The sequence below is a fragment of the Mustela nigripes genome, chromosome 11, assembly GCF_022355385.1.
Source record: "Mustela nigripes isolate SB6536 chromosome 11, MUSNIG.SB6536, whole genome shotgun sequence".
NCBI lineage: Eukaryota > Metazoa > Chordata > Mammalia > Carnivora > Mustelidae > Mustela > Mustela nigripes.
Window position 1 is genome coordinate 20,885,619 of NC_081567.1, and position 24,522 is coordinate 20,910,140.

The following is a 24,522-nucleotide window of genomic DNA, read 5'->3' on the forward strand; positions in this document are numbered from 1 at the left end:
TTTCTTCACTTGGGTACACACGCATGCTATGCTGGAGTGTCAAAATGCTTACTCACCTGGACACAAACCGTGGGCCTCAGGAAATACTTCATCTTCTCCAAGATTTCCTTCTGCAAAAGGTCCCAAGCTATTGTCTTCTCTAAGTGCAGCACAAAAGGCAGTCCAAATCTAACACATATAAATACTGCAATCACCTTAAAAGTATGGCATCCCTTTAATGCGTAATTCTTCATTCATGGTCTCTTAAAATGGAATGACTATATTATTGGGTTTAGGACAGTTCTCAAAATAAAACAGGAAATTTAACAGTTACTCCCATAAGTGGATAAAAAAGTCAGCCGAGAAGCTTAGGTTTCTAAATGAAATTTAACAGTTCATGTGCCAAAATGGCTTCTCAGGGGTACTAGATAGCCAGAGGACAGGATCAACGGATATGGTGAGGAAAGGGGACGGTTGAGGACATGGTCAGTCTAGCACGCACGTGGCTGCAGCCTGGTTGTCTGACAAGGAAGTTGCTGGCAAGCAAGCGACCCTGAAAGTCAGATTCCAGCCTATGGTAGAAGCCATGTGCCCCTGCCCATGCTGCAGCCCCCAGGGATTTTTTTTTTTTTTAATTAAGCCCCCAAGATTCTGTTGTAATCACTCTGGTACAGGGGCCGAGCACAGAGATTTACTGAGGAACCCCCAGGTGGTTCTGATATGCAGCCGGGGCCGAGGACCCCTGGCCCAGGGGCTCTCTCACCCAAGCCTAGCCACTAGACCTATTCGTGCCCTATGCGTGTCTTACTCATTCTCTGTGCAGTCAATTCCCTCCCCGGAACACCCCTCCACCCTTCCTCTAGGCCACCTCCTTAGGCCTAGTAATGGTATTCTTCTCTAGAAAGCACACTGTTGATTTGTTCCCTGTGCTGTCTGGGCCACAGCACTAACTCCACCATGCTACAAATACTGTCTCTCTTCCTGCCTCCACCAGTAGACAGTTAATCTGACAGCAGGGACTGTGATTTATTTATCACAGTGACCCAAAGAGCCAACGCCCAGAAATCCATAGTGCTTAATGAATGAATGAAGGAGCCAAGAGATAAACCCTGACTCGGGCTGAAAGAGATGCACTCATATCAAAAAAACCATTTCTAACGGCCTTGGTGTACGCAGAGCAGTACTCCACAAACAGCACTGCGATGTGAAAGAAATCACAGGCGCATGTAAATTGGACATTCCTGTTTTTCACACGGTCGTGTCTTCACTTGCAAGAGAAGAGCATCACAAAAGGGACTCCACAGATTCTTTATTTTATATCAACACACTGAGCTGCCTCTCTTTCTGCCCCTTAAACATGCCACGTTCCCCTTAGTCTCGGGGTTTCTGTACTCATGTCTTCTCCCCACAGAGCCTTCTCTCTGGAGGCTCACGTCCCTTACACTGTCTCCTCCGCTCCATCCCGGTCCCCCTCTCTAGAGGGGTCTGGCTGCCCCCCGACCAGCACACTCTACCACCCCAGCCCACTTTAATATCTTCTAAGTGGTGAAGACTGTCTGAAGTGACCTATGTTTACTTGTTTACAGCGTGTCTGTCCTCACTGGGATGTAAGCTCCACAAGAACAGTCTGTCTCGTTCACTGCCCCATCCCCAGTGCTGGAACAGTGCCCAACACGCTGTGAACACTGAAGTATTTGTTAACGAATATCACAAATACACAAATCAACACGTTTCGTACTTACAATAACCATGATTAAATAAGGAAGTTATTTCAAAGCAACATTTTAAAAGACTAATAAAATGCTATTCTGACAAACAGCAGAAAGAGAGCCCTTTGTCCATGAAACATATCCATATTTTGTTATTACTCAGGTTACAGTACTACTGTGGTAGAGTTGCCTTAAAGGATAGTCTAAAACTCCTATAAATTCTTAGCAGGAAAAAAATTTGAGAGAGATTTGCAACTCCCGATTTTCTGACTTAAGCAGCTAAATGAATAGTGCTGCCATTTGCTGAGACAGGAAATACTGGAGGGCCAGATTTATAGAGAGAATCAGTTCAGTTTGGAACATAAGACTGAGATGCATGTACCATTCAAGTAGATATGTTAAAATTTTTTTAAAAGAGAAAAAAAAGCTGTTAAGAAAGTAGCTGGATTTAGGCCTACAGGCCCCTTGAGGAACCTGAACTAAAAATAAACACACGAACCAAGGCTTTAACAACTAGATGAGCTTGCAAAGCCTTTCTAATTCTGATTCTATCATCCTAATTTTATATTCTCCCCCTCCCAAGCCCTCAAATCAGGTCAACTAATACATATATTCTTTCTAAATATCCGAATCAAAAATTAATAAAAGTAAGGGGTTTTCATCCTTACTTCTTAAAATGTTTGAAAATACTGAACGTTTAAAGTTTCAGCACTTATTAGTCAATCAGTTTTTACCTTTTCCCTTGCTGCCCAGTGCACGCTCGGTTACACACTAATAGAACAATCTTGTCGTTTCCTGCTCTTGTTGGGGGTAAGTCTGTTTTCCCCTGCTTTGCTGCTGCCTGTGTAGGAGAAGATAGTCGATGATCCAAGCCAAATTTCAAGTGGTTTAGATTGTTGTTTAAGTGGATTCCTGGAAAAAAAAATTAAAAAGAACCTTATCAATTCAAAATTCCTTTTATTCATTACAAAGAAGTTCATGCAAAAGAGAAATTAAGAAATTATAAATTATAAATTTTATAAATTAAATTATGTAATTTAATCTATAATAAAAAAACAAAGATCTACTTTGAGATAACTTCTCTAGCCATTAAAATAATTTTTTCTTTTTCTCTTTCTTTTTTTTTAAGTAGGCTCTATATCCAGCGTGGATCCCAAGTGGGGCTTGAACTCACAACCCTGAGATCAAGAATCTGAGCTGAAGTCAAGAGTCAGAGGCTTAACTGACTGAGCCACCAAGGTCCCATCATTAAAATAATGTAAGTATCCACATTTCCTTTAAACTAGCTTTATGTATCTTGAAAACTGAAATTTAAAACTCTTCACTTGAGGCCACCTGGGTGGTTCAGTCAGCTGAGCATCTGACTCTTGACTTCTTGGGGTCCTCGGATCGAGCCCCATACCAGGCTCCATAGTTGGTGGAAAATCTGCTTGAGGAGTCTCTCTCTCTTCCTCTGCTCCTTCCCCGGCTCATGCATTCTCTCTCTCTCTAATAAATGAATCTTAAACAACAACAACAACAAAAAGCCCTCTTCACTTGAGCAAATACTGGATACAGTTTTAGAAGAGCAAGTTTGCAGAGATGATCCGCCAAGACAAATTTAAGGTAAGACTACGCAACCAGCAACCAAATAAACTGGGGAAAAAAAAATTAGAACTAGTAAATGTGGAATGAACTTCAATATTCTAACTGCAGTATCTTCTCCCTAATTAAAGAGCCAGAGTTATGAGAAACAGAAGATAAACCACGCTTACCAGATCCACAGCCATTATAAGACATGGCAACCTTAATACAATCAACCACACTAGATGGACCTACATTTAAGTGAACAAAAATATATGATTGATGGGCATGATACAGGTTGCTGAAAATCAGGTGAAAACAGAGCTATCAGAGCCACTCAGCAACTCAGCACCTAGTACAATGCCCTGTACTTAGCAGAAACTCAAGTGCTTGATTAAATAATGGTGCATGTCCATGGAATACTACTCAGCCATAAAAAAGAAGGAACTCTTGCCATTTGCATCAACATGGATGGACGTTAAGGGCATTACGCTAAATGAAAGAAGTCAGAGAAAGAGAAATACCATATGATATCATTATATGTGGAATATAAGAGAGTATCAACAAAACCAAGCTCACATATACAGAGAACGGATTAGTGGTTGCAGAAGGTGAGGTGATGTCAGGCAAATTCAGTGAAAGGCGATCAAAAGGTACAAACTTCCAGCTATAAAATAAGTAAGTAATGGGATGTAATGTACAGCATGGTGACTACAGTTAATACTGCACGGTATATTTGAAAGTTGCTAAGAGAGTAGATCTTAAAAGTTCTCATCATAATAAAAAATTATTGTTAACTATATGGAGATGGATGTTAACTAGACTTCCTGTAATGACCATTTTGCAGTATATACAAACACTGAATCATTGTATCCTCTGAAACTAACACGTTATATGTCAATTATACCTCAATAAAAAAATAAAATTAGTTGTTCCTTTCTTTAATCCTCTGGAAGTACAGCATAAGGAAATCTGCAAAGAAAAGAAAGCCCTCCGGGTTGCCTCGGTGGCTCAGTCGGTTAAATATCTGCCTTAAGCCCCGGTCATGATCTCAGAGTCCTGGGATCAAGCCCCACGTCAGGCTCCCTGATCAGGAAAGAGTCCGCTTCTCCCACTCCCTCTGCCTCTCCCCACTCCCCCGTGGTCTCTCTCACTCTCTCTTAAACAAAAATCTTTTTTTAAAAAGGGAAGGAGAAGGAAAGCCCTCTACCACCACCACCACATGCACAAACACACAAACAGGCCCGCCACCAAAAGGAGACTAAAACAAAAAGTGGCTATACAAAAGTATTCATGGCAGCATTTTAGTAACAACCTAAATATCCAGCAATATGAGACTTGCCAAACCTATTAAGGGACATTAGTATTACAGTATTTTAAAAGGACCAGTGTGTGGTTAATCGAAATAAATTCCAGGTGAATGAGAGTTAAAAAAAAAGAGTATATAGAAATTAGAAGTAAGAAAAAATAGAATCTTCATCAAGCTATTAGAGAGAAGAAGACTTTTTAAGCTTAAACACCAAAACGAAATCACAAAAGGAAGAACAGATTTCACTTCATAGTTATTTTAAACTTTGGTATGAGAAAATAAAAATAAGTCTGAATTTGAGACAATGAATGATCTCATTTCCCAGCTCTTTGCAGAAGGCTGGGAAGACCTGTGCTAAAGTGATGAGGGTCCCTAATGAGATGAGGGGGCACCACTCAACTGCACAGCTCTGTGCTCAAGAAGCACCCCCACTTGCTAGCAGATGCATGACTGGGATGGTTACTCAACCTCCCCAAGACTTCGCTCTCTTATTTGCAAAGCAGGAAGGTAGCAGATTCATCCGTCTCAAATAAGTTATTTACAAGGCTTTAACAGAGGCTAACACATACTCAATAAGTGGTCTGGTCTTCCAACAGAGGAACTCTCTGGTTAGTAGATGATAACCTTGGAACCAAATTCACTTAAAAACAGAAACTCAGTGTTAACCCTTAGCAATGAGGGTGTGAAAGGGGATTTTAGCAAATTTTCAGTTAACAAACCTTAACTGGGCTCGTGTTATGCATGAGGAACTATACAGAACTGCTGGGTACAGAAAGAGAAAACAAAACACAGCCCCAACTGCACAGAATCTCATAGTGCAGTGGAAGGACAGAGGAGAAAAAAGACCATCTGCATACAACGTGCTGGTGTCCGAGATGTCTAGAAGATGTGGCTGGAGCAAGGAGGAAGCCGGCCAGCTTGCGAGTAGGGGCTCGGGCGGGGGGCGGGGGGGCGGTGAGTGGTGAGGAAAAGCTTTCTGGAAAAGGTGATAACTGAGTATTCTTTTACTGTAATGTAATTAAAAGTAGAAAACAACTTGAGCAAAAGCACACACATGAAAATGACACTTGAAAACAAAAAAGCTGTCGGGTCAAAGAAAAATTAAAACTGAAACAAAAGACTACCTAGAAAATAATAATGTAAATATGGGTATACCGGAGATAATGGAATCCTAGACTGGCAGCAGAGAAAGCTGACCAACCCAATGTACAGAATTACCAAAAGGTTCAGAAACTTGAGGCACCTCTGGAAATAGGTGATGAAGGAAAGGAGGAACTAAAATAAGGACATTCAACAAGGGCACCAAGATCATTCAACGTAGAAAGAATAGTATCTCTGACAAATGGTGCTAGGATTACTGTTTACATACAACGGAAGAATGCAGCTGAATACCCATCACAAACCACATACAAAAAATAACTCAAAAGGGTTCAAAGATCTAAATGTAAGAGCTAAAATGTAAGAGCTAAAACTCGAAAGGGTGCAAAGATCTAAGTGTAAGAGCTAAAACTCCTAAAAGTAAACACATGGGTAAACTTCATGGTCCTGGATTTAAGAACGGAATCTTAGATAAGCAACAAAAAGCATAAGCCACAAAAAAAGAAAACATTAGACTTCACCAAAACTAAGAACTTTTGTGCATCAAAAGACACTATCAGGAAAGTGAAAAGGCAATCTATAGAATGGGAGAAAATATTTGGAAGTCATGTATCTGATAAGGGTCTAGCATCCAGCATATATAAAGAACTCCTACAACTCAATAACAAAAATAAACAACCCCATTTAAAAATCTGAATAGACATTTTTCTAAAGAAGGTAAACCAATGTCCAAAGCACATGATAACATGATCAAAATCATTTATCATGCAAATACAAACACATTAACACACCACTTCACACCCACTAGAATGGCTATAATCAAAAAGATGGAAAATAATAAATGTTGGCAAGAATGTGGATAAATTATGACCCTCATATACTGGTGGGATGAAAAATGATTCACCTGTTGAAAAAAAGTCTGACAATTCCTCAGAAGGTTAAACACAGAATTACCATGACCCAGTGTTTCCACTCCTAGGGGTGTGTGTAACCCCCCCAAAAATGAAAACAGGTATTCAAACAAAGACTTGTACATGAATGGTCATAACAGCACTATTTCATAATGTGGAAACAACCCAAATGTCCATCAACAGATAAATGGATAAACAAAATGTGGCATATACATAAAATGGAATACTCCTCAGCGATAAAAAGGACTGAAGGACTGATACAAGCTACAACATGGATGAACCCTGAAACACTATGCTACATGGAAGAAGCAAGTCACAAAAGGCCACATGTTAAATGTTTCTGTTCACATGAACCTCTAAACTAGGGAAATCTACAGAGATGAGAGTAGAACAGTGTGGTTGCTTAGGACTGGGTGAGATGAGTGGATTGCAGGGAGGCACGTGTAGGGAGATAGAGTAGGAGCTGATAAAGGAGCTAGAGAAATGAATTCTCAACAGACAGAAAGTATAAAAGTACATGACATATTCCAGAAATACAGAGTAACCTGGATAAGGAACATGAAGGAGATGGAATATAGTAAAGAGGCTAGAAAGAAAGGCAAGGACCAACCATGAATTCTCCCAAGGTGCTCAGATTGAATCTCAAAGGGGAAACACCGGCAAGTCAATAAGCATATAATATGATCAGAAATGTATATCCAAAAAAGTCTGGTAGCACCATGAAAAAATAATTAACAGAAGAAAGTCAAGGGGTAAAGACAGTTAGTAGAGAAGTTACTAGAAAAGCCCAGCTGAGATTGGTCTGAGCCATACCAGTGGCAAGAGGATGAGGAAGAAAATGGCATAGTGTTTAATCATTTCTATGTGAATTTTGAGGGAGAAGCGCTTGGATCCACCTTGGGTGAAAAGAAGGATGGTGATACCATGATTCCAGAGAAGAAATGCAGGAGGATCCAGTCTAAGAAATGCTGAGTGTTAAGACGATGCAGGACTTCTAAGCAGAGATTCCGAGGGAGAGTTAGAAGTCAGGGTATGGAAGCAGAGGAAAAGAAGATGAGCAGGGAGGTTCAGTTCTAAAAAACATGGCAGGAGAAAGACACTGCTCAGACTAGGTTCTCAGTTCAGCCCTTCTCCCACTTTGGTGTGCACTGGAATCACCTGTGAAAAACCGCAGGCTGGCCCCAGCCCCAGAGCCTCTCCTTCAGTAGGTCTGCAGTAGGTTCCGGGAATCTGCATTTCTAACCAGTTCCCAGGTGCCATTCATGCTTTAATAATCATTGGAGTAAAGTAAAGAAAAAGAACAGAAGCCCCAGAACCATGAAGAACACTAAGGCCAGGAACAAAGTTCGAGTTGCCTAGCAAATTTCAAAATCAGAAATAGACCCCAAATCCTCCAACTACAGTAGAGAGACAGGCTAAGTTCCAAACCACAGGCAAAGGAACAGCACTGTCCAGAGCTAGACTTTCTTTTGCTGCTTATGGATGCAAATTTCTTAAAAGCAAGGTATTAAGCAAACATCTTATAACTGAGTTAGAATTTAGAAATTAAGCATCAGAGCAGGTAACAAAAAGCAAAAAAAAAAAAAAAAAAAAAAAAGCAGCTATGGCATCACACATCTTCCCAAATGCTGTCACAAGATGCTTAAGAAGCCACTTAACCAAAAAGGAAGGAGGATTCAGTCAGTTCGAGCCTCAGATAGGGGCTGCTCCAACTGCAGGCAGAAAAGATTAGAGACTAAGGAAATATCGTTGCCTAAAACAGTGAGAACTGCCTTGTTCCAGAGAAATGTTACCATAAAATTTATACCATCATAAAAATAAGTTATGGGTATTTTACCATAGTTTAAAAAAGTATGCCATTACAGAATAGACATCTCAAAGGGTAGACAGTTGTGAAACCTGAAAACCCTTATGGAAACAGATGCTCATTTACCTCTTTGACTGAGAATTCCTTCAGGCCTAAATATTTCTGGAGTCTCAAAGGCAAAAATGCAGTCGCTTTCATGGACTGTTTCCAGGTCGTCTGTGTCACAAAAGGAACGATGGAACCCATCATAGTACATTTCCGTTAACACAATCTAAAAATGGGAAAAATGTAAACAGTTGGGTAACTGGAAAGTCAATACGAACTGATCTCCCAATTCCACCATGAGCTTCTCCAGTCTGTCAGGGCTTGTGGGGACGTGAGAGGGACTGAAACATGTCCCAGGGCCCACACTGTTTGCCTTCAGTGAGAGAATCATCGAAGCACGATATCCTCTGTAAACGTGTAACATGCCCTCATTTCAGAATGCTACGTCACTGAATCCAGAGTTCCTCTAAGTTTTTGTGAAGAAGAGTCCCCAGGAAATGATAAAGTAAAAGCCCCTTGTCTCACAAAGGGGAGAAACTGAAGAGGTGGGAGACTTGTCAACAAGACAAGCAGAGACCACATCTAATTCCGAGACTTGGTCCTACCTCAGTAACTTTTCTTTGTTTCAGGTTAAAAATGTCATACAACCCAGATTTTGTAAAAGGAAAAAAAAATGAAATCAACCCAAACTAGGAACTGGTTAAGTATATTACATAGTCCTACTGTAATTACAAAGAATGAGCTGCACATACGTGCACTAACATGGGAAGATCTCCTAGTTAAATAAGAAGTGACATAAAGAAAAATTTGTGGAAATGATTCCATTCTTTATAAAATGACAAATGTAGTATATGCACAGGAAAAAATAGGGGTGAATATACAACACAGTATTAGAGTCAGTAACTCTGAGTTCTAAGATACTTAGGACAAGATACTTCCACTTTCTAAGTCCTGTTTCTGAAATGGTTGAATATTTCACAATAAAAAAAGGGGGGGAGGGGGGAACACAACGGAAACATTTAGGTGCTCACTACACGCTCAGCAGCACTGTCTGGAGAAAAAGCACTGGACTGGGCACGAAGAGGCTCCAGTCCCAGCCTGCCACCAACCAGCCCTACGCTCTTGAACAAGTCACATGGTTTCTCTGGGCCTCCTTCAAATGAGGGGCTTGGAAGGGAGCCCTAAAATCCCCTCGGCTAACGCAAACATACTACGAATCTGTGAGGCTAAAGAGGCTGGTGGCACATTCCACAAATCGTCCAAGAAAAATATCCCTAGCATATTTTTCTTCTGATGAGTTTAATAACCACATTGTTTTTCTGCAGGTGAACGTGCAAGATAATTTACTTTCTCCAGCAAGCTAACGTCAAAAACAAACCTGTAATTCTATCAGCCATTTAAACCACATGCAAAAAGAGCCAGAGAGCACTGAAGCTTTAAAGATACAACTGGACCCGCCCAGAATCACACACCTCAGCCTGCCTCCTTCTTTCAGTCTTTCCCCTCATCCTGAAGGGAAAAAAGAATCAAAGAGCATTTGAAAGTAAGGAAGAATATGAACATTTTATCAACACGCCAGTCCTTGGCCTATGAAAATATGAGATATTTGCTGTATTATTGGTTGTATTTGTTTTACTGGAACTTCCCAAATGAAGCCACATGAGGCCAAAGTACAAAACACCTTTATTAATCACATGACTACACAGCAGCTTCCAGAAGCTATCTAGGGAAAAGTTATTCTACCACAGGATCATCTTTCTTTAGTAAATCTAAAATCAGAAATGTTTTTCTAAATAAAATTGTAATAATGAATTGAATAAAAACTGTATGCTAAAATGTCAAGTCACAAGCCAAAAGTATTTTGGGTCAATTTAAATATAACTACTTATCAAAAATTTACACACACACCCCCCCAAAAAAAAAGGCAGAAGGGGCACAATGTTCCTTTCTCACATCTAAATGAAGTGAGTCTCTGACCCAGCTTTAAGCAGGAAGCGAACCATATGGAGCATGTGTATGTACTACACCAGCAAGCAGATACCCACCCTTCTCACCATAATGGAAAGGGATTTTCAAGAGTCACTAGTGGGGTTTTCCAAGCCTCTGTGACCTTCAAATAGCATAGGGATGCTCTTTCAATTGCCCACATAAGCATTCATAAGGATAGTTTAAGAAAGACTGAGTAATTATGCTTTATAAATAAAGTGAAAAGAAGGTCTTGGTGTCAAGTCACAGCTTTCCTTTTAAAAATATATGTATAATTAAATGAAGCATGAAAAGTTATCATATATATTTTCCTTCTTTGGGCCTTTTCTTTCCTTAACACAGACACAACTGGTTTTGCATTTCTATCTAACCATACTTGGCAGAAGACTATTAGAAAATTCCAGAACAGAAAGCAACACCTTTATGGCTCATGTGTAATCGGCCTGAGCAGGCTTATTACCTGATCAGTGGGGATCTTTGTTTCCATAGACACTGCTTCCCGAAGCCTGGCGACAGTCCCAGACAGAGGCACGGCCACACCAATCCTCATGCAGTGAGAACATTTCCCCTGATACACTACGGTAACATAGAGAGGCCTGTGCAGATCAAAGTCAGATCTTCTCATTAGGCATTTATTTCAACTAAAATACAGAAGCAAAACAAACCTGATCTGAAATTAACACAAAACTGAAGCTAACCCACACCTTTATTTGGAAGCCAAAGGGGGGGAAGGGGTCTCATCTGGACCTAAGTGGAACCAGAAAACAATAATCAAGACACCTTTGGAAAAGGCAGTCAAACAAAATATAACATATCAACACTTGATTCTGTGCTTTGTATGTTCTTGACAACAGCCTAACTCTCAGAAATTTTGAATAAACAGTTCAAATAAAGTAACTAATTTAAAGTGCAACAAAGGGGCGCCTGGGTGGCTCAGTGGGTTGAGCCGCTGCCTTCGGCTCAGGTCATGATCTCAGGGTCCTGGGATCGAGTCCCGCGTTGGGCTCTCTGCTCAGCAGGAAGCCTGCTTCCCTTCCTCTCTCTCTGCCTGCCTCTCCGTCTACTTGTGATTTCTCTCTGTCAAATAAATAAATAAAATCTTAAAAAAATAAATAAAGTGCAGCATATAGTCTCTAGAAGATCTAGAAGACACTCCACAACCTCCCCCTGCCCCACACTATCAGTGGATGCGACTAAACAGACGACAGCCATGGGAACTGCAAAAAGACATGCTTGCCCCATGTGCCTGCTCACTTCACAAATTCAGAGTAGGATTTACAGACGTCTGTGAGGTTTTTATGCCTGTATTCAATGTATCACTAATCTCGTTACCTGTCTAAGTAAGTAAGGAGACCCAACAGGAGCCTACAGTGGAAAGGAATACACAGGAATGTACAGTCTTAATTTTATTAAACCTGCTCTTCTTACCTTGTGTGGGGTAGAGGAATTGGCAAAGAAATGCAGAGGAAAGGGTCAAAGGTGTTGCTCTGCTTCTGACAGTGAGGACATGTCAAAGAAGATCTTCAGAGACAAAAATGAGAGACACACACAGTAAGATCATCTAGAGCTATGTCAAGCAGACCACATAAGAGACAATTTGATATCCTCATACCTGTACTGGGCTTGAAAAAGTTCTTGTACAAAAGTGCTACAGACAGGAAAAGATGGCCCCTCAGGCATCATATCAGTCTCTGATGGTGGCTAAAAAAGGGCAAGTACAATTTCACACATTAGAAGTACCAATTTTTGATGGGAAATAAACCTTAAACAGTCACAAATGTCCTGACTTCCTCTCCAAGCTGTGCATCAGGTCCAGATGTTCCAGTGAAAAAAACGTGCTGAAGGCATCAGAATGCAGTGGCCCGGATGGGGGTCACGAGGATGCATGTCACAGGCTCTGCCTCCACCCCACCCGGGCAGCCTGGCAGTCCTTCCATAGGGTGCTGCCATCTCCCTCCAGCTCTGAAGGTCTCCCTCTGGGCTCTTCCAGGAAATAACCCCCACCATGGTGCCCACCCGCTCGAGCCCCTGCCAGCTGTGCTGCTTGGTTTGGTGCCCAGCCACTCTACTGCATATTTAATTGGCCTTTTCATGTCCATCCACCTGACAGTTGGTCACTGAACCCCTGCTAGCATGTACAGAGAGCCCCGCAAAGGGCACAAGGACACAAAGATAAGTAAGACACAGTGCCTGACCTTGAGTACATCTCAGTCTGGTGGGACACCTAGCCACAATCACGTGGTCCTATGACAGTACAGAGTGTGTGGGCACAGAGGGATCTTGAATCAGAATTACTTAACACCTTACCAAAATCACAGACTGAAATTTTGAGATACAGTGCACAATTATCAAAACCTTTAAAAATGACAAGCGAATAGCAACTCTTTGGTCTTAATTATTTCCATTATATAAATCATTTCACCAATCATATTAAGGCTGCATGCATAAAAACTGAGGAAGAATCACTATTTCTTAGTAGAATATTCTAGGGGTTCAGTTCCTACACTCAAATCCAATTGTAATAGCAAAGACATCCATTCATTTCCTTTTTGAGTGTGTATTCATTTCAGTAATCTGTAAGTCTATGTGTCTCACTGGAAAAGAAAGCAATTTCTGCTTTAAATACAGCTTAGTGACGTGGAATCACTTGACTGTAGTCTAAAGCTAGTCACACATGCAATGTCCTCCCTCCCTAGACTCTAAGTTCCTTAGACACAGCATCTCTCTTATGCTGCCAGCAAGTAGTAAACATGAGGAAAATCCTCTAAGTACCCCTGAGTTTTATACTTACCCAGGGCTTAGTTGATTTCACTATTATTAACTAAATGCAAACAGCAACAACTCCTCAGTGGAGGTCCGAGAGAAGAATCTACATTCAGTCCATTCACTAAACCATCCCGGAGCCCCCTGCTTCCAGCTCCCTGGCTGCCCCAGCAGGGCGCGCACCCTCACCTTCAGAGGAGGCTGGCCGCTCTGCTTCACAGCATGATTGAGGTCTTCATGAACTCGGTCCAGAAGCCACAGCAGAAACTCCTGGGCGTCATGCTGGGAATTTCCCCGATATTGCAGTGCGTTCTTTGACACAATACTCTACACAGGTAAATAAATCAGCATGAAAAGTTGAGTTCCTGGTTTTAAAGATGAACTATTCATAATCCCAAAGAGGGATGCAAAAATCTCAAGGGTGTTAAGAGCACTTCCTAGAAAGATAGCAACATAAAAACAGATGCTTAAGGTAAAAACCCACCCCGAGAAACATATACAGAAGACTTAAATGTACCTATCGAACAATCCTACTTTGGGGAATATCTCTAAAGAAACCAACAAAACAGCAAGTCAAGACTTCTAAGAAAATATTCGTTCGTCAGGCTTTATAATAGCAAAAAGTTGGTAATAACTTGATCATCTTAAAAATGAGAGCTGGTTAAATAAGTAACATAGTATTGAATTATAAACCCAAGTATAAAATAAATACATCTACAACACATAAATGATTAAGTAAATGAATAAGGGGAAGAAATAAATCTTCCTCATAGAATTCCAAATAATTAATGTCAATAGTTTCCTCTCGGGAGTTGGACCTTAACTACCTTGACCAATGACATGCTTCCAAAGATTACAATATGGAAAGAGGGGAGGCCAGTGAAAGGTGTTCAGTGAACTGGTTAATTAAATTCATGGCTCTGGAGCATACAGCCTGGGTTCAAATTTCTCTCCTACCACTTGTTATTTGTGAGACCTGGGCCTACTCTCTTCCAAAGTAAAAGAATGGTGATTTAATGTGGTGGTTAAGTAAGAATGCATGTACAACATTTCACATGTAAGTAAGATATAATAAGAACTCAAATTTCAGCTGAGTATGGGATTTGGAAGTAGGAGAGAGAAGGAGACACAACTGCAGTTGTGGGCAGTGAGGAGACAAAGGCACTGATGAGGCAAGAAAATACTGAGGATCCCAGCTAAGGCAGTGAGGACAGAAACATGAAGGCAGACCTGAGAGATTTAGAAATTTAGGCAGCAGACTCAATAGGATTTGTGACCAAAAGAAGGGAGGCATTAATGTCCCCAAGGTGTCATATCTGGGTGATGGGCAACTGATGGTATCCTTCATCAAGGCAAAATGAAAAAGGAAGAAGTCTGGGGAAGATGACAATGAGTTCCCTTTTCAGATCCACTGCATTTAAAGTTCTGTGAAACCTCCAAGTGGAAGTATCTGGTAAACAAATGAGGAATACAGATCTGAGGTTCAGTGGAAGAGCGTGTCCTGAGGAAAAAGATTTGGGAGTCAACAGATGAGTGGCAGCCGAAATCATGAGTATAGATGAGATTGCCCAGACATGGTCAGGAGAGATAAAGCCAGAGGACAAATATATTTGGGGGCCCTCAAAGGAGACCAAGAAAAGACCACCAAAGACATGGTAAGAAAACCAGGAGAACGGGGTGCCTGGTGGCTTAGTGGGTTAAAGCCTCTGCCTTCGGCTCAGGTCATGATCCCAGGGTCCCAAGATCAAGCCCCGCATCGGGCTCTCTGCTCGGCAGGAGGCTGCTTCCCCCCTCTCTCTCTGCCTGCCTCTCTGCCTGCTTATGAATCCTGTCTGTCAAATAAATGAATAAAATCTTAAAAAAAAAAAAAGTCTGCCTTCGGCTCAGGTCATGATCTCACAGTCCTGGGATCGAGTCCCACATGGGGCTCTCTGCTCGGAAGGGAGCCTGCTTCCCACCGGCCCACCTGCCTCTCTGCCTATTTGTGATCTCTGTCAAATGAATAAACAAAATTTAAAAAAAAGAAAGAAAGAAAAGCAGGAAAACAGAGTCTCAAGAATCAAGAGAAGAAGGTTATGAAGGAGACAGTGATCAACGGTGTTAAGAATGATCATATAGGACAAAGAACTAAAAATTGTCCACTGAATTTTCCATTTAAGATGATAATAAGGGAGTGCCTGGCTGGCTCAGTCGGTGAAGTGTATAACTCTTGATCTCAGGGTTGTGGGTCTGAGTCTCACATTAGATCTAAAGATCACATAAAAATAAAATATTAAGGGGCACCTGGGTGGCTTAGTTGGTTAAGTTCCAAGTCTTGGTTTTTGCCTCAGCCCGTAACCTCACACGTAGTGGGATCGAGCCCCACATCAGACTCCACGCTCAGCAGAGAGTCTGCTTGAAGATTTTCTTCCTCTGCTCCTTTACCCACTCACTCCCTTATGCTCTCTAAAATAAATAAATAGATCTTTAAAAAAAGAAAAGGGACATATTTACAACTTGATTATGAACCATCATAACCTGATGATCAATTAAATGTGAATGATAACAAAAAGATGATTGACGAAGATTCAAATTCAAAGAGGAAAAAAATCAAAGGGACACAAATAAGAGAACACTGAGGTCTCAACTGGCAAAACATACTAACTGGATAAAGTGAGCAGAGGAGCAGAAGGACCCTGACAACAAAGTTTTAGTGACTAGAAGGATGCCATTTGCATGCTATCTCAGACAAAGGTACACCAAAGGAGAAATGGTGTGGGGAGTGTTCACTATGCTACAAAACTTCCTCCAGGGCCAGACACCACCCGAACCATCAAATCCAGGATTTTCTTCCTTGGGTTTCACCTTCCTTAATCTCCCTATAGCAGTTTATACCTGACACCGTACTCCATCTAGAAATAGTCTGGCTTGTGGCCTTATGTACTCATTTAGGAGAATCAAAGCCAGAGACATTTGGTGTAGACAGTGGGAAAATGTGAGCTACAGAAGAAAGAGAAGTTTTCCCCATAAAGAAGAAAAGACCAATAAAAGCCATCAGCACTAGCAGCACCACTGACAGTGTGGCCGACTCAGGATGGAAAAGAAACAAGTAACAAGTGATTGTGATACTATATTAAGGGATACAAAGAAGAAATGAGGGATGACACCAAGGTTTTAGTATCTGATTTAGATGGATAATGAAATCGGGAACAGAGGAAGTGACTAAGGGACCGTGGAGATTTCAACATGCTGACTCTGAGGGACGTGTAGAATCCCCAGTGAGGTGAAGTCTGGGGTTCAGGAACGAAATCTGAGCTGGAAAGTTCAATCAGAGCAGCACTCTCTTACCGTATGAACAGAGGAAAAAACCCTGGAAACAAATAATGAGAAAAGGAGGCAGCTAGATTCTTGAGTAAGGATGGCACAGAAGGGGTAAGTCCCCATGAAGAAGCCAAAGAAGAGAAGAGAAGCCCGAAGAGCCAGAGAGTTCAGGAAGCAGAGAGGTCAACGGCCGAGGTCAGGTAAGACGGGCGCGCAGGCGGTCCTCTGGAACAGCAAGTTAAGAACGGACAGCGCCGTCCCAGTGAAGCCGATACTGACCGGAGAGGGTGAGAGCGAGGAAAAGCGAGGAAACGGAATGACTGCACGCACACCACCTTCCTCCGCAAGAGGCTCAGTCACAGAAGGAAGGAGGAGAGATGCTCCCCCTGCTGGGGGCCTCCGGTGAAGAGCGACTTGCGCGCTGAGTGGAAGGAGCTCACAGAAGGGAGACGCCTGCAGAAGGAGCATTCTTCAGTGAGAGGCAAGGGCGGGGATCCAGAAAAGAGGCAGAGAAGTGCCGTAAACAGGAGGAGGAGAGACAGGAGAGAAGCACGTAAAGATAGTTACGGATTCAGAAGTTATAGACAGGAAGGCAGGGAACCTTCATTTTTGTTTGTTTTGGGTTGTTCCTTTTGGGGAAGAACCACATGACAGAGGCCAAGAGGCAGTCTCAGGGGTGGCCAGGCTAATGACAAATCTCCTGGCCTCCAGACAGGGCACACCAACTGCCTGAAGCTCGCCAAGTGTCTAGTCTAGGAACGCTCTCCTGTACTTACTCCCAGCGGGGGTGGGGAGCCCTCCACACACACGTTCCTGAGAAACGAGTTAGCTGAAATCAAGCTCCTCGTTACGTGTCACAGCAGACAGTTCAGCACAGTATCCATCAAACATCACAGTGGAGACAATACACAATTCTTTATCAGGACTGCATCAAATCTGATTTATGATTCCTGCCACTATCGCTTCAACTCAGCTAAGCACTCATCCCCCAGTCCCTGTGTACAAAGTGCTGTGCAGAGGCTGCTCGACCAGATTTTTGTTGGGCACGACTCAACAGGCAAGAGGACTTCCACAACCCCCGTAACTAGGGCAGAAACTGCTCCAGGTCAACCCCACCCTAAATCACTGCATCACAAATTGGAGGACGTTTTTTACAGGAAACCTCCCGGAACACACACAAACACAGAGGCTCCTTTTTCTGACCCTTTTTCCTCCTTCACAATGGGGACTTTTTCCCACTGCAGAGACCCAAGGGACTATCTGTTTTACTTCTTACCAAAACAAGAGAAAACATAGAATAATCTAGTAATTACCTTGTAGCACATGTTACAGAAGAAAGAAGAATAGTGGGAGTCAAGAAGGAAAAAACAGTGGGAATCAAGAAACCGGGGCCCAATCTCTGGCTCTGCCACAAACCATAAACTGGTTATCTCAGGTAACTCACGGAACCTGTGCTTTCTGGTTTATAAAGCAAAGCAGTTGAGTTGGCCATCGATGACACTCCTAGCATCCCAAATCTTCCCCTAACCTCTTCCCCTAGAGTCCCAACAAGTGATTTGACTTTTGCTTTGGGCCTCATTTTTTTTTTTAAGATTTTATTTATTTACTTGATAGACAGAGATCACAAGTAAGCAGAGAGGCAGGCAGAGAAGGGGCGGGGGGGAAGGAGGCTCCCTGATAAGCAGAGAGCCCTATGCTGGGCTTGATCCCAGGACCCTGAGATCGCGACCTGAGCCGAAGGCAGAGGCTTAACCCACTGAGCCACCCAGGTGCCCCGCTTTGGGCCTCATCTGACATTGCTTTGGTATGCCTTTTATAACTTTTTGCATAATTAAACCTTAGTTTATTTTTATTTATGTCCTAAAATCAATCCCTCTGTATTTTTGGAGTTTTTAAAAAAGTTAATTATCACTGGAATATGTCATCTATAAATAGAAGCATTGCTACAATCTGAGAAATTATTTACATCTGTCACTTCTGGGCACCTGGGTGGCTCAGTTGGTTAAGCAACTGCTTTCAGCCCAGGTCATGATCCTGGCATCCCGGGATCGAATCCTACATCAAGCTCCCTGCTCTGCAGGGAGTCTGCTTCTCCCGCTGACCTCTCTCCTCTCATGCTCTCTTTCTCTCTCTCTCTCAAATAAATAAAATCTTTAAAAAAAGATATTATAAAAAAAATGTCACTTCTATGAAAAATAGAATATGAGCCTTCTTAAAATACCCATTCTAGAATGCGGGTGTGGTATTTGTTTGGATGATTAACTGACCTATTGATTCAAATCCTACACATCCTATTATAAATGAATTTGACTATCACTCCAATTTTCCAATGATCCTTAACATCCAGTTACTTAACAATAAAGTGAAAGTCAAACAAATCTATACAGCTTTTGAATTTTATATTAAAACTTCTCTTTACCCTTCAAATAAAATCTTAAGGCCTAGCTCTACAGAGAACTTTTTTCCCCTTGTGAAGAAAAAAGAAAAAAAGGGGGGGGGGGTGGATGTTGGAAGCATGGCCCTGAAAAGAAAAATAATAAAGTCTATCCAACTAGCATGGTAATATTAGACATGAGGTTTTCTTACCATAATGCCCTAGTACAGCAGCAGCAGAATCCTGGGCTCCAGGGAAAAGACAGAAACTGACTCTAGACACTCTTGACCCAATCCCAGGAAGAAGACGACAAAGCAATGGCTATTGATGATCTCCTCCTACAGGGAATGGACACGGTGGTACTGATTTGATCAGGAGCTGGGTTATTCTACTCTTTCAGGGAAAAGGTAGCTTGCCAAAACTCACCAAATTATTACCCACTTTCCTTGATTCTATGCCAGAAGAAATGCAGAATTTATTTCCAGTGATTCTGGGTAAGAAGGAGAACTTGGGAGGACAAGAGCACTTAAATTTTCAGAGAAAGATGCACTGTGAACAGCTGAGTTCACAGATGGCATCTAAAAGTGAAATTTGGTTTCTGGACTGCATTGGAAAGAACAGAATAGTAACACTTGTCTTGAGAAAAGTTTCATCTTTTGAATCTGACTTTATGGACAAGTACTAAGTTGATGAAGAATACTTAACTAAAACATGAGGGATAAAACAGTGATAGACCCAAAGAGCGCGTTCAACAGTGTCCCATACCCGGGCACAGAGCGCAGCCGTGCTCCAACAGGGCTCTCCGAGTCCTTGACCCACTGCCGCCTCCTCACCTTCACGTCCGGTGAGGAGGTCTTCACATAACACAAGCTAGGCTGAGGCACCCTTGTCATTTGCCAGCCGTGGCAACAACGGGCCCTTGAAAGAGACTGTGACGCTTCCAGACTTTCACATATACTTGCCCCAGGACCGGAATGCCCTCCATTCCCATCCGTCAAATGCACTCCCTTACTCTCCTTCCTTGGTAGAACGGAGCTGGGAGCTGGGTGGGAGAGGAGAGAGAAAAGAAAGGCGACAACAGGAAAGGAGCTTCCATCCAAGCTGGAAAGACAACTCAATGAGAGTAAATAGAGACTGCCAAACAGAGCCTGTTCGTGTGTTCCCAGGTGGCCACAGGGGAAAGGGATTTATAACAGAAGGACCTAACATGAGTAACTTAAGTAGAGGTGTCCCTTGAATCCAAGTTCTCATGATCCAAACTCAGGAACTAAGCAGATTTGGATAGCAAGGGATATTTGCATTCAAAGAGTAGATTTGGATATTAAACAAACTTGCAAATACCGGAAAGACTTGGTGGCAGGGACTCATTGCTGAAAGAGAGACTAGGAAAGGGTATATATCTTATCTGAAAGAGAAAGCTCTAGTAAGAGTGTTGAGAAATAGTGACTGCATTCCAAAAAATTACAACTAAGGTGGAAGTAGGACCAAGAGCATTAGAGCCAGGATGAAAGAGAGAAATATAAAAAGTAACATACCCCAAGTGATTGAGCCAGATGAATAATGAGCAACGAGTTTACCACAGATCATAAAGCTATATAGGTAGAAAATACAGCAGCAAGAGAAGACCACCAAGTACATAAACAGTGATTGGAAGCTTCTACTAGAAAGGCAACAGAAAGACTGGATTTGGAATACGGATTCAAATCCTCTTTCTCCATGTGTTTGCTCTGAGCATCAGCTATCTTTTCTATAAAATGGGGATGAGAATACTTTTCTAAAAGAAATACTGTGAAGCTTTAATGAGTTTCGTTTACAAACTCTATAAAAGCACTTTCATAAAAAAAAAATTTTTTTTTAAAGATTTTATTTATTTATTTGACAGAGAGAAATTACAAGTACACTGAGAGGCAGGCAGAGAGAGAGAGAGAGAGAAGGAAGCAGGCTCCCCGCTGAGCAGAGAGCCTGATGCGGGACTCGATCCCAGGACCCTGAGATCATGACCTGAGCCGAAGGCAGCGGCTAAACCCACTGAGCCACCCAGGCGCCCCCATAAAAAAAATTTTTATAAAAGCATTTTAAAAATTCTAAAATATCTACAGAGCTTGTATTATTTAAGTTTCAAAAGTCAAGAAAAAAGAAAGGAATTATCCTATATAATTCTGGAAAATGTCACAGAGAAAGCAAAAATATCTAAAGCATTGTCTCTTGATTGCACATTAGAATCATCTAGGGAAATTAAAAAAACAGAAACAAAAACCACAAACTGGGAACAGCCCAGAGATGCTGATTTAATTATCTATAGTGGGACCTGATCATTTTAACCTTTCTCAAGTGTAATTAAAAAGAAAAATTCTCAGGGCGCCTGGGTGGCTCAGTGGGTTAAAGCTCAGGACATGATCCCAGGGTCCTGGGATCGAGCCCCACATCTGGCTCTCTGCTCTGCAGGGAGCCTGCTTCCTCCCCTCTCTCTCTCTCTGCCTGCCTATCTGCCTACTTGTGATTTCTTCCTCTCTGTCAAATAAATAAAACCTTTAAAAAAAAAAAAAAAAGAAAGAAAGAAAGAAAGAAAAATTTTCTTTCTAATGTGAAGCCAAGACAGAAAGAAAATGGCCACACTGGAAAAGCTCTGAGGTTTCACTTACAAAAGCACTAAAACTCAAGGGTGGGTCTTATCATAACTGTACTATATTGTTTATTACACTCTATCTTATTCATATCACCAGAACTCATAACCTCATTATCTGCGTCCGCCATTACACAGTGATTTGGAATGTCTCATTCAATATTATTTCCCCAACACTTAGCAAAAACAATACTTGAGACAAACAGTAACAATAATGACAGCTAATAATTGAATGTTCATAATATACCAGGTATTATACTAATTGTTTATAGGTGTTATTTCCTATAAAATTAACCCTCAGAAGTTCCCTATGTTGTTAAGTATTATCATTATTATTTACAGACAAAAAAACTTGGGCTCAGAAAAGTCAAATAACTTGTCCAAAGTTACCACTATTCTTCAACCTCGTCTGACTAAAACAGCCTTAAAAACTTTTTGTCCAAAATCTTTCAATAAATGATTTTTTTTTTTTTTTTTGCCTTACATGACTCAGGATCATATAGAGTTTGATCATTTGGAATGTCACTTCTCGAGTGGACGCAGAACATGTGTTGGAGACGCCAGGCTTCTGGGAGCTTACTTCCTTTTAAAGAAATCCTTGTTAATGAGTGCTTTGTTGTAATTTGCATTTTTTCCTACGACTGAAATATGGCCCAGAAACAAACAAACAAAAAAAAGGAGTCTATTTGCGATGTTATTATTTGAGGAGTAAGGAGGAATTTGGACAATATCAGAAGATCAAGTTGCAGTATTGAAGGAGAGCTATGGCCGGCCTGACAGTCCCAGGATGCTGCAGAAGCAAACAAGAGAGACAGATCTGGCTCTGGAGAACTCCATCTGTCCCTCATCAGCAAATGTAAAGGGGGTGCTCTTCACCTTACAGTGCTCAGGCTGCTCCACTGTTGCCACTGAATTCCCAGCCTGTCCATCCCTCCCAGCACGCCCTACGTGCGGACTCCGAGGTTAGAGTCAGCTCAGAGCACCAAAATGTGTTTATGTATCTAATCAAGTGACTTAAGTAACTCAAGAATATCTTCTTTTTTCAGTCTGTCATTATCCAACACGGTCTAAGATTCTTCCCAACTATAACAAAATTGGGTTTTTTAAAAAAAAATTTTTTTTTAAAGATTTTATTTATTTGACAGAGAGAGAGATCACAAGTAGGCAGAGAGGCAGGCAGAGTGAGAGGAAGGGAAGCAGGCTCCCTGCTGAGCAGAGAGCCCAATATGGGACTCGATCCCAGGACTCTGAGATCATGACCTGAGCCGAAGGCAGTGGCTTAACCCACTGAGCCACCCAGGTGCCCCCAAAAAAACTTTTTTGAAGGAGGAAAATCTGACCAACACGGTCCAAAAAAGCCAACGTCCGGTTCTGATTTAGCTGAAAAGCCTCATTGGGAATTTAATAATGTTCAACAGTCAAAAGCCAAAACAGAGATCTTGGACTCTGGATTCATGAATTATTATTTAATAAAGAGCTTTCTTTTTTTTTTTTTTTTAAGTCAAAACAGAAAAACCAGAAAAACCATCTAAATATCTATAAAATTAGGGATGTCTGGGTGGCTCAGCTGGTTAAGTGTCTGCCTTTGGCTCAGGTCATGATCCTGGGGTCCCGGGATCGAGATCCACGTCAGGCTCCTTGCTCAGCAGGGAGCCTGCTTCTCCCTCTGCCTGCCTCTCCTCCTGCTTGTGCTCACCCTCTCTCTCTTTGACAAATAAATAAAATCTTTAAAAAATAAATAAACTGATTGATATAGATATATCTACAAAATTATTATATATTCTTACCATGGAACAAATATTTAAGTCTTAGAAAACATGGAGAAATTAATACACAATACAATTAAGTGAAAAGAAGATGCAAAACTACCTATGGACATAATTTCATACTTTTTTTAAGGGACTTTTTTGTCTTTTATCCTTCTAAATATACACTGAAACACTAACAGGCACTGCCTCAGAGTGGCAAGTTTTAGGTGAGTTATCCCTTTCTTCTTTATACGTTTCCGTATTTCCCACATTTTCTAAAATGAATTTGTTGTAACAATGACCAGGTGGTACATAAGGAGATCTCACGAGATCATACCGCCTACTATCCTGGCCAGGGAACCCAAACCTTCTGCACAGAGGATGGGGCTCGCAAAACAAAGAAATGTACCTTATTTCTGGCCCCAAATCCTAGAGAGTCAGATGGCACAATGCCAAGAATTTCTTTTTCCTCTGCTAGACAGACCTAAGGAACTCAGATCAAAGCTTTCTGCCTATAGTAATCCTAAACCCAAACTTACACCAATCTTTGAATCTTATCACTGGAGGAAAAAAGGGACTGCAGCTAGCATCAAAGAAAAATGGGGGAAAGAGAGACAGAAAAAAAAGAATTTATGTTTACAGACACCTACCAGGGGCCATTTTAAGCCACCCTGTCTTGCCACGTAGGAGGTAAAAGCTTAGGTCTAGGAAGAGGAAAAAACCCAGGGTCAGCTTCCTGACCAAGGGAACCATACCCTTGGAAGAAACACACCCTTGGAAGTCAGCAAATGGCATTACTCACTGGCACAGCAGCCCGAGTACTTGGTTGAGTGGTACTGCTCTTTGAGGTGGAAGTGAAGTGACCTATACACCCTTGGAGGTAGAACAGGTTGAGAAAGACAAGCAGTGGGGGATGCATAAGGTCAAACCTTGAATTATCCCAAAGCCAAACATGCATATATTTCTTCTATAATCTGTGTGTGTGTGTGTGTGAGAGAGAGAGAGAGAGATTATACACAAAGAGACAAAGTACGCATCCTCCTGATTCTGAATATGTTGGTATTTGACGATAAACAGATCTAAAATGTTTTTGACCAAACAGACAATTTCATAAAGGGATCCAAAATATTCTGGAAACAATCCTGCTTTGAAGCATTACTGCTACTGCATTTTGATAACTGAAACATCAACTAGTAGTAACCAAGAGGTAGCATTCATAAGCAGATCCAGCAAGTTTCACTACAAATGATGTGTTCATATTGCCAAAAACCTGGAGTGCGATAAACCCAATGAATCTTACCTGGCTG

At 41.5% G+C, this 24,522-nt stretch overlaps 1 protein-coding gene across 1 annotated transcript in view; it reads right to left on the reverse strand.

The window, feature by feature from the left end:
* The window catches only part of USP31 (ubiquitin specific peptidase 31), a 66,988-nt gene that overhangs the window by 25,729 nt on the left and 16,737 nt on the right, over nucleotides 1-24,522 (reverse strand). Inside the window, exons 2-8 of the mRNA XM_059415116.1 lie at nucleotides 13,360-13,497; nucleotides 12,020-12,108; nucleotides 11,836-11,928; nucleotides 10,868-11,003; nucleotides 8,503-8,647; nucleotides 2,423-2,600; nucleotides 57-168 (exon numbers count right to left, since the gene is read on the reverse strand). Of these exons, the coding sequence (XP_059271099.1) occupies nucleotides 57-168; nucleotides 2,423-2,600; nucleotides 8,503-8,647; nucleotides 10,868-11,003; nucleotides 11,836-11,928; nucleotides 12,020-12,108; nucleotides 13,360-13,497 (891 nt within the window). The remainder of the gene's footprint in view (nucleotides 1-56; nucleotides 169-2,422; nucleotides 2,601-8,502; nucleotides 8,648-10,867; nucleotides 11,004-11,835; nucleotides 11,929-12,019; nucleotides 12,109-13,359; nucleotides 13,498-24,522) is intronic.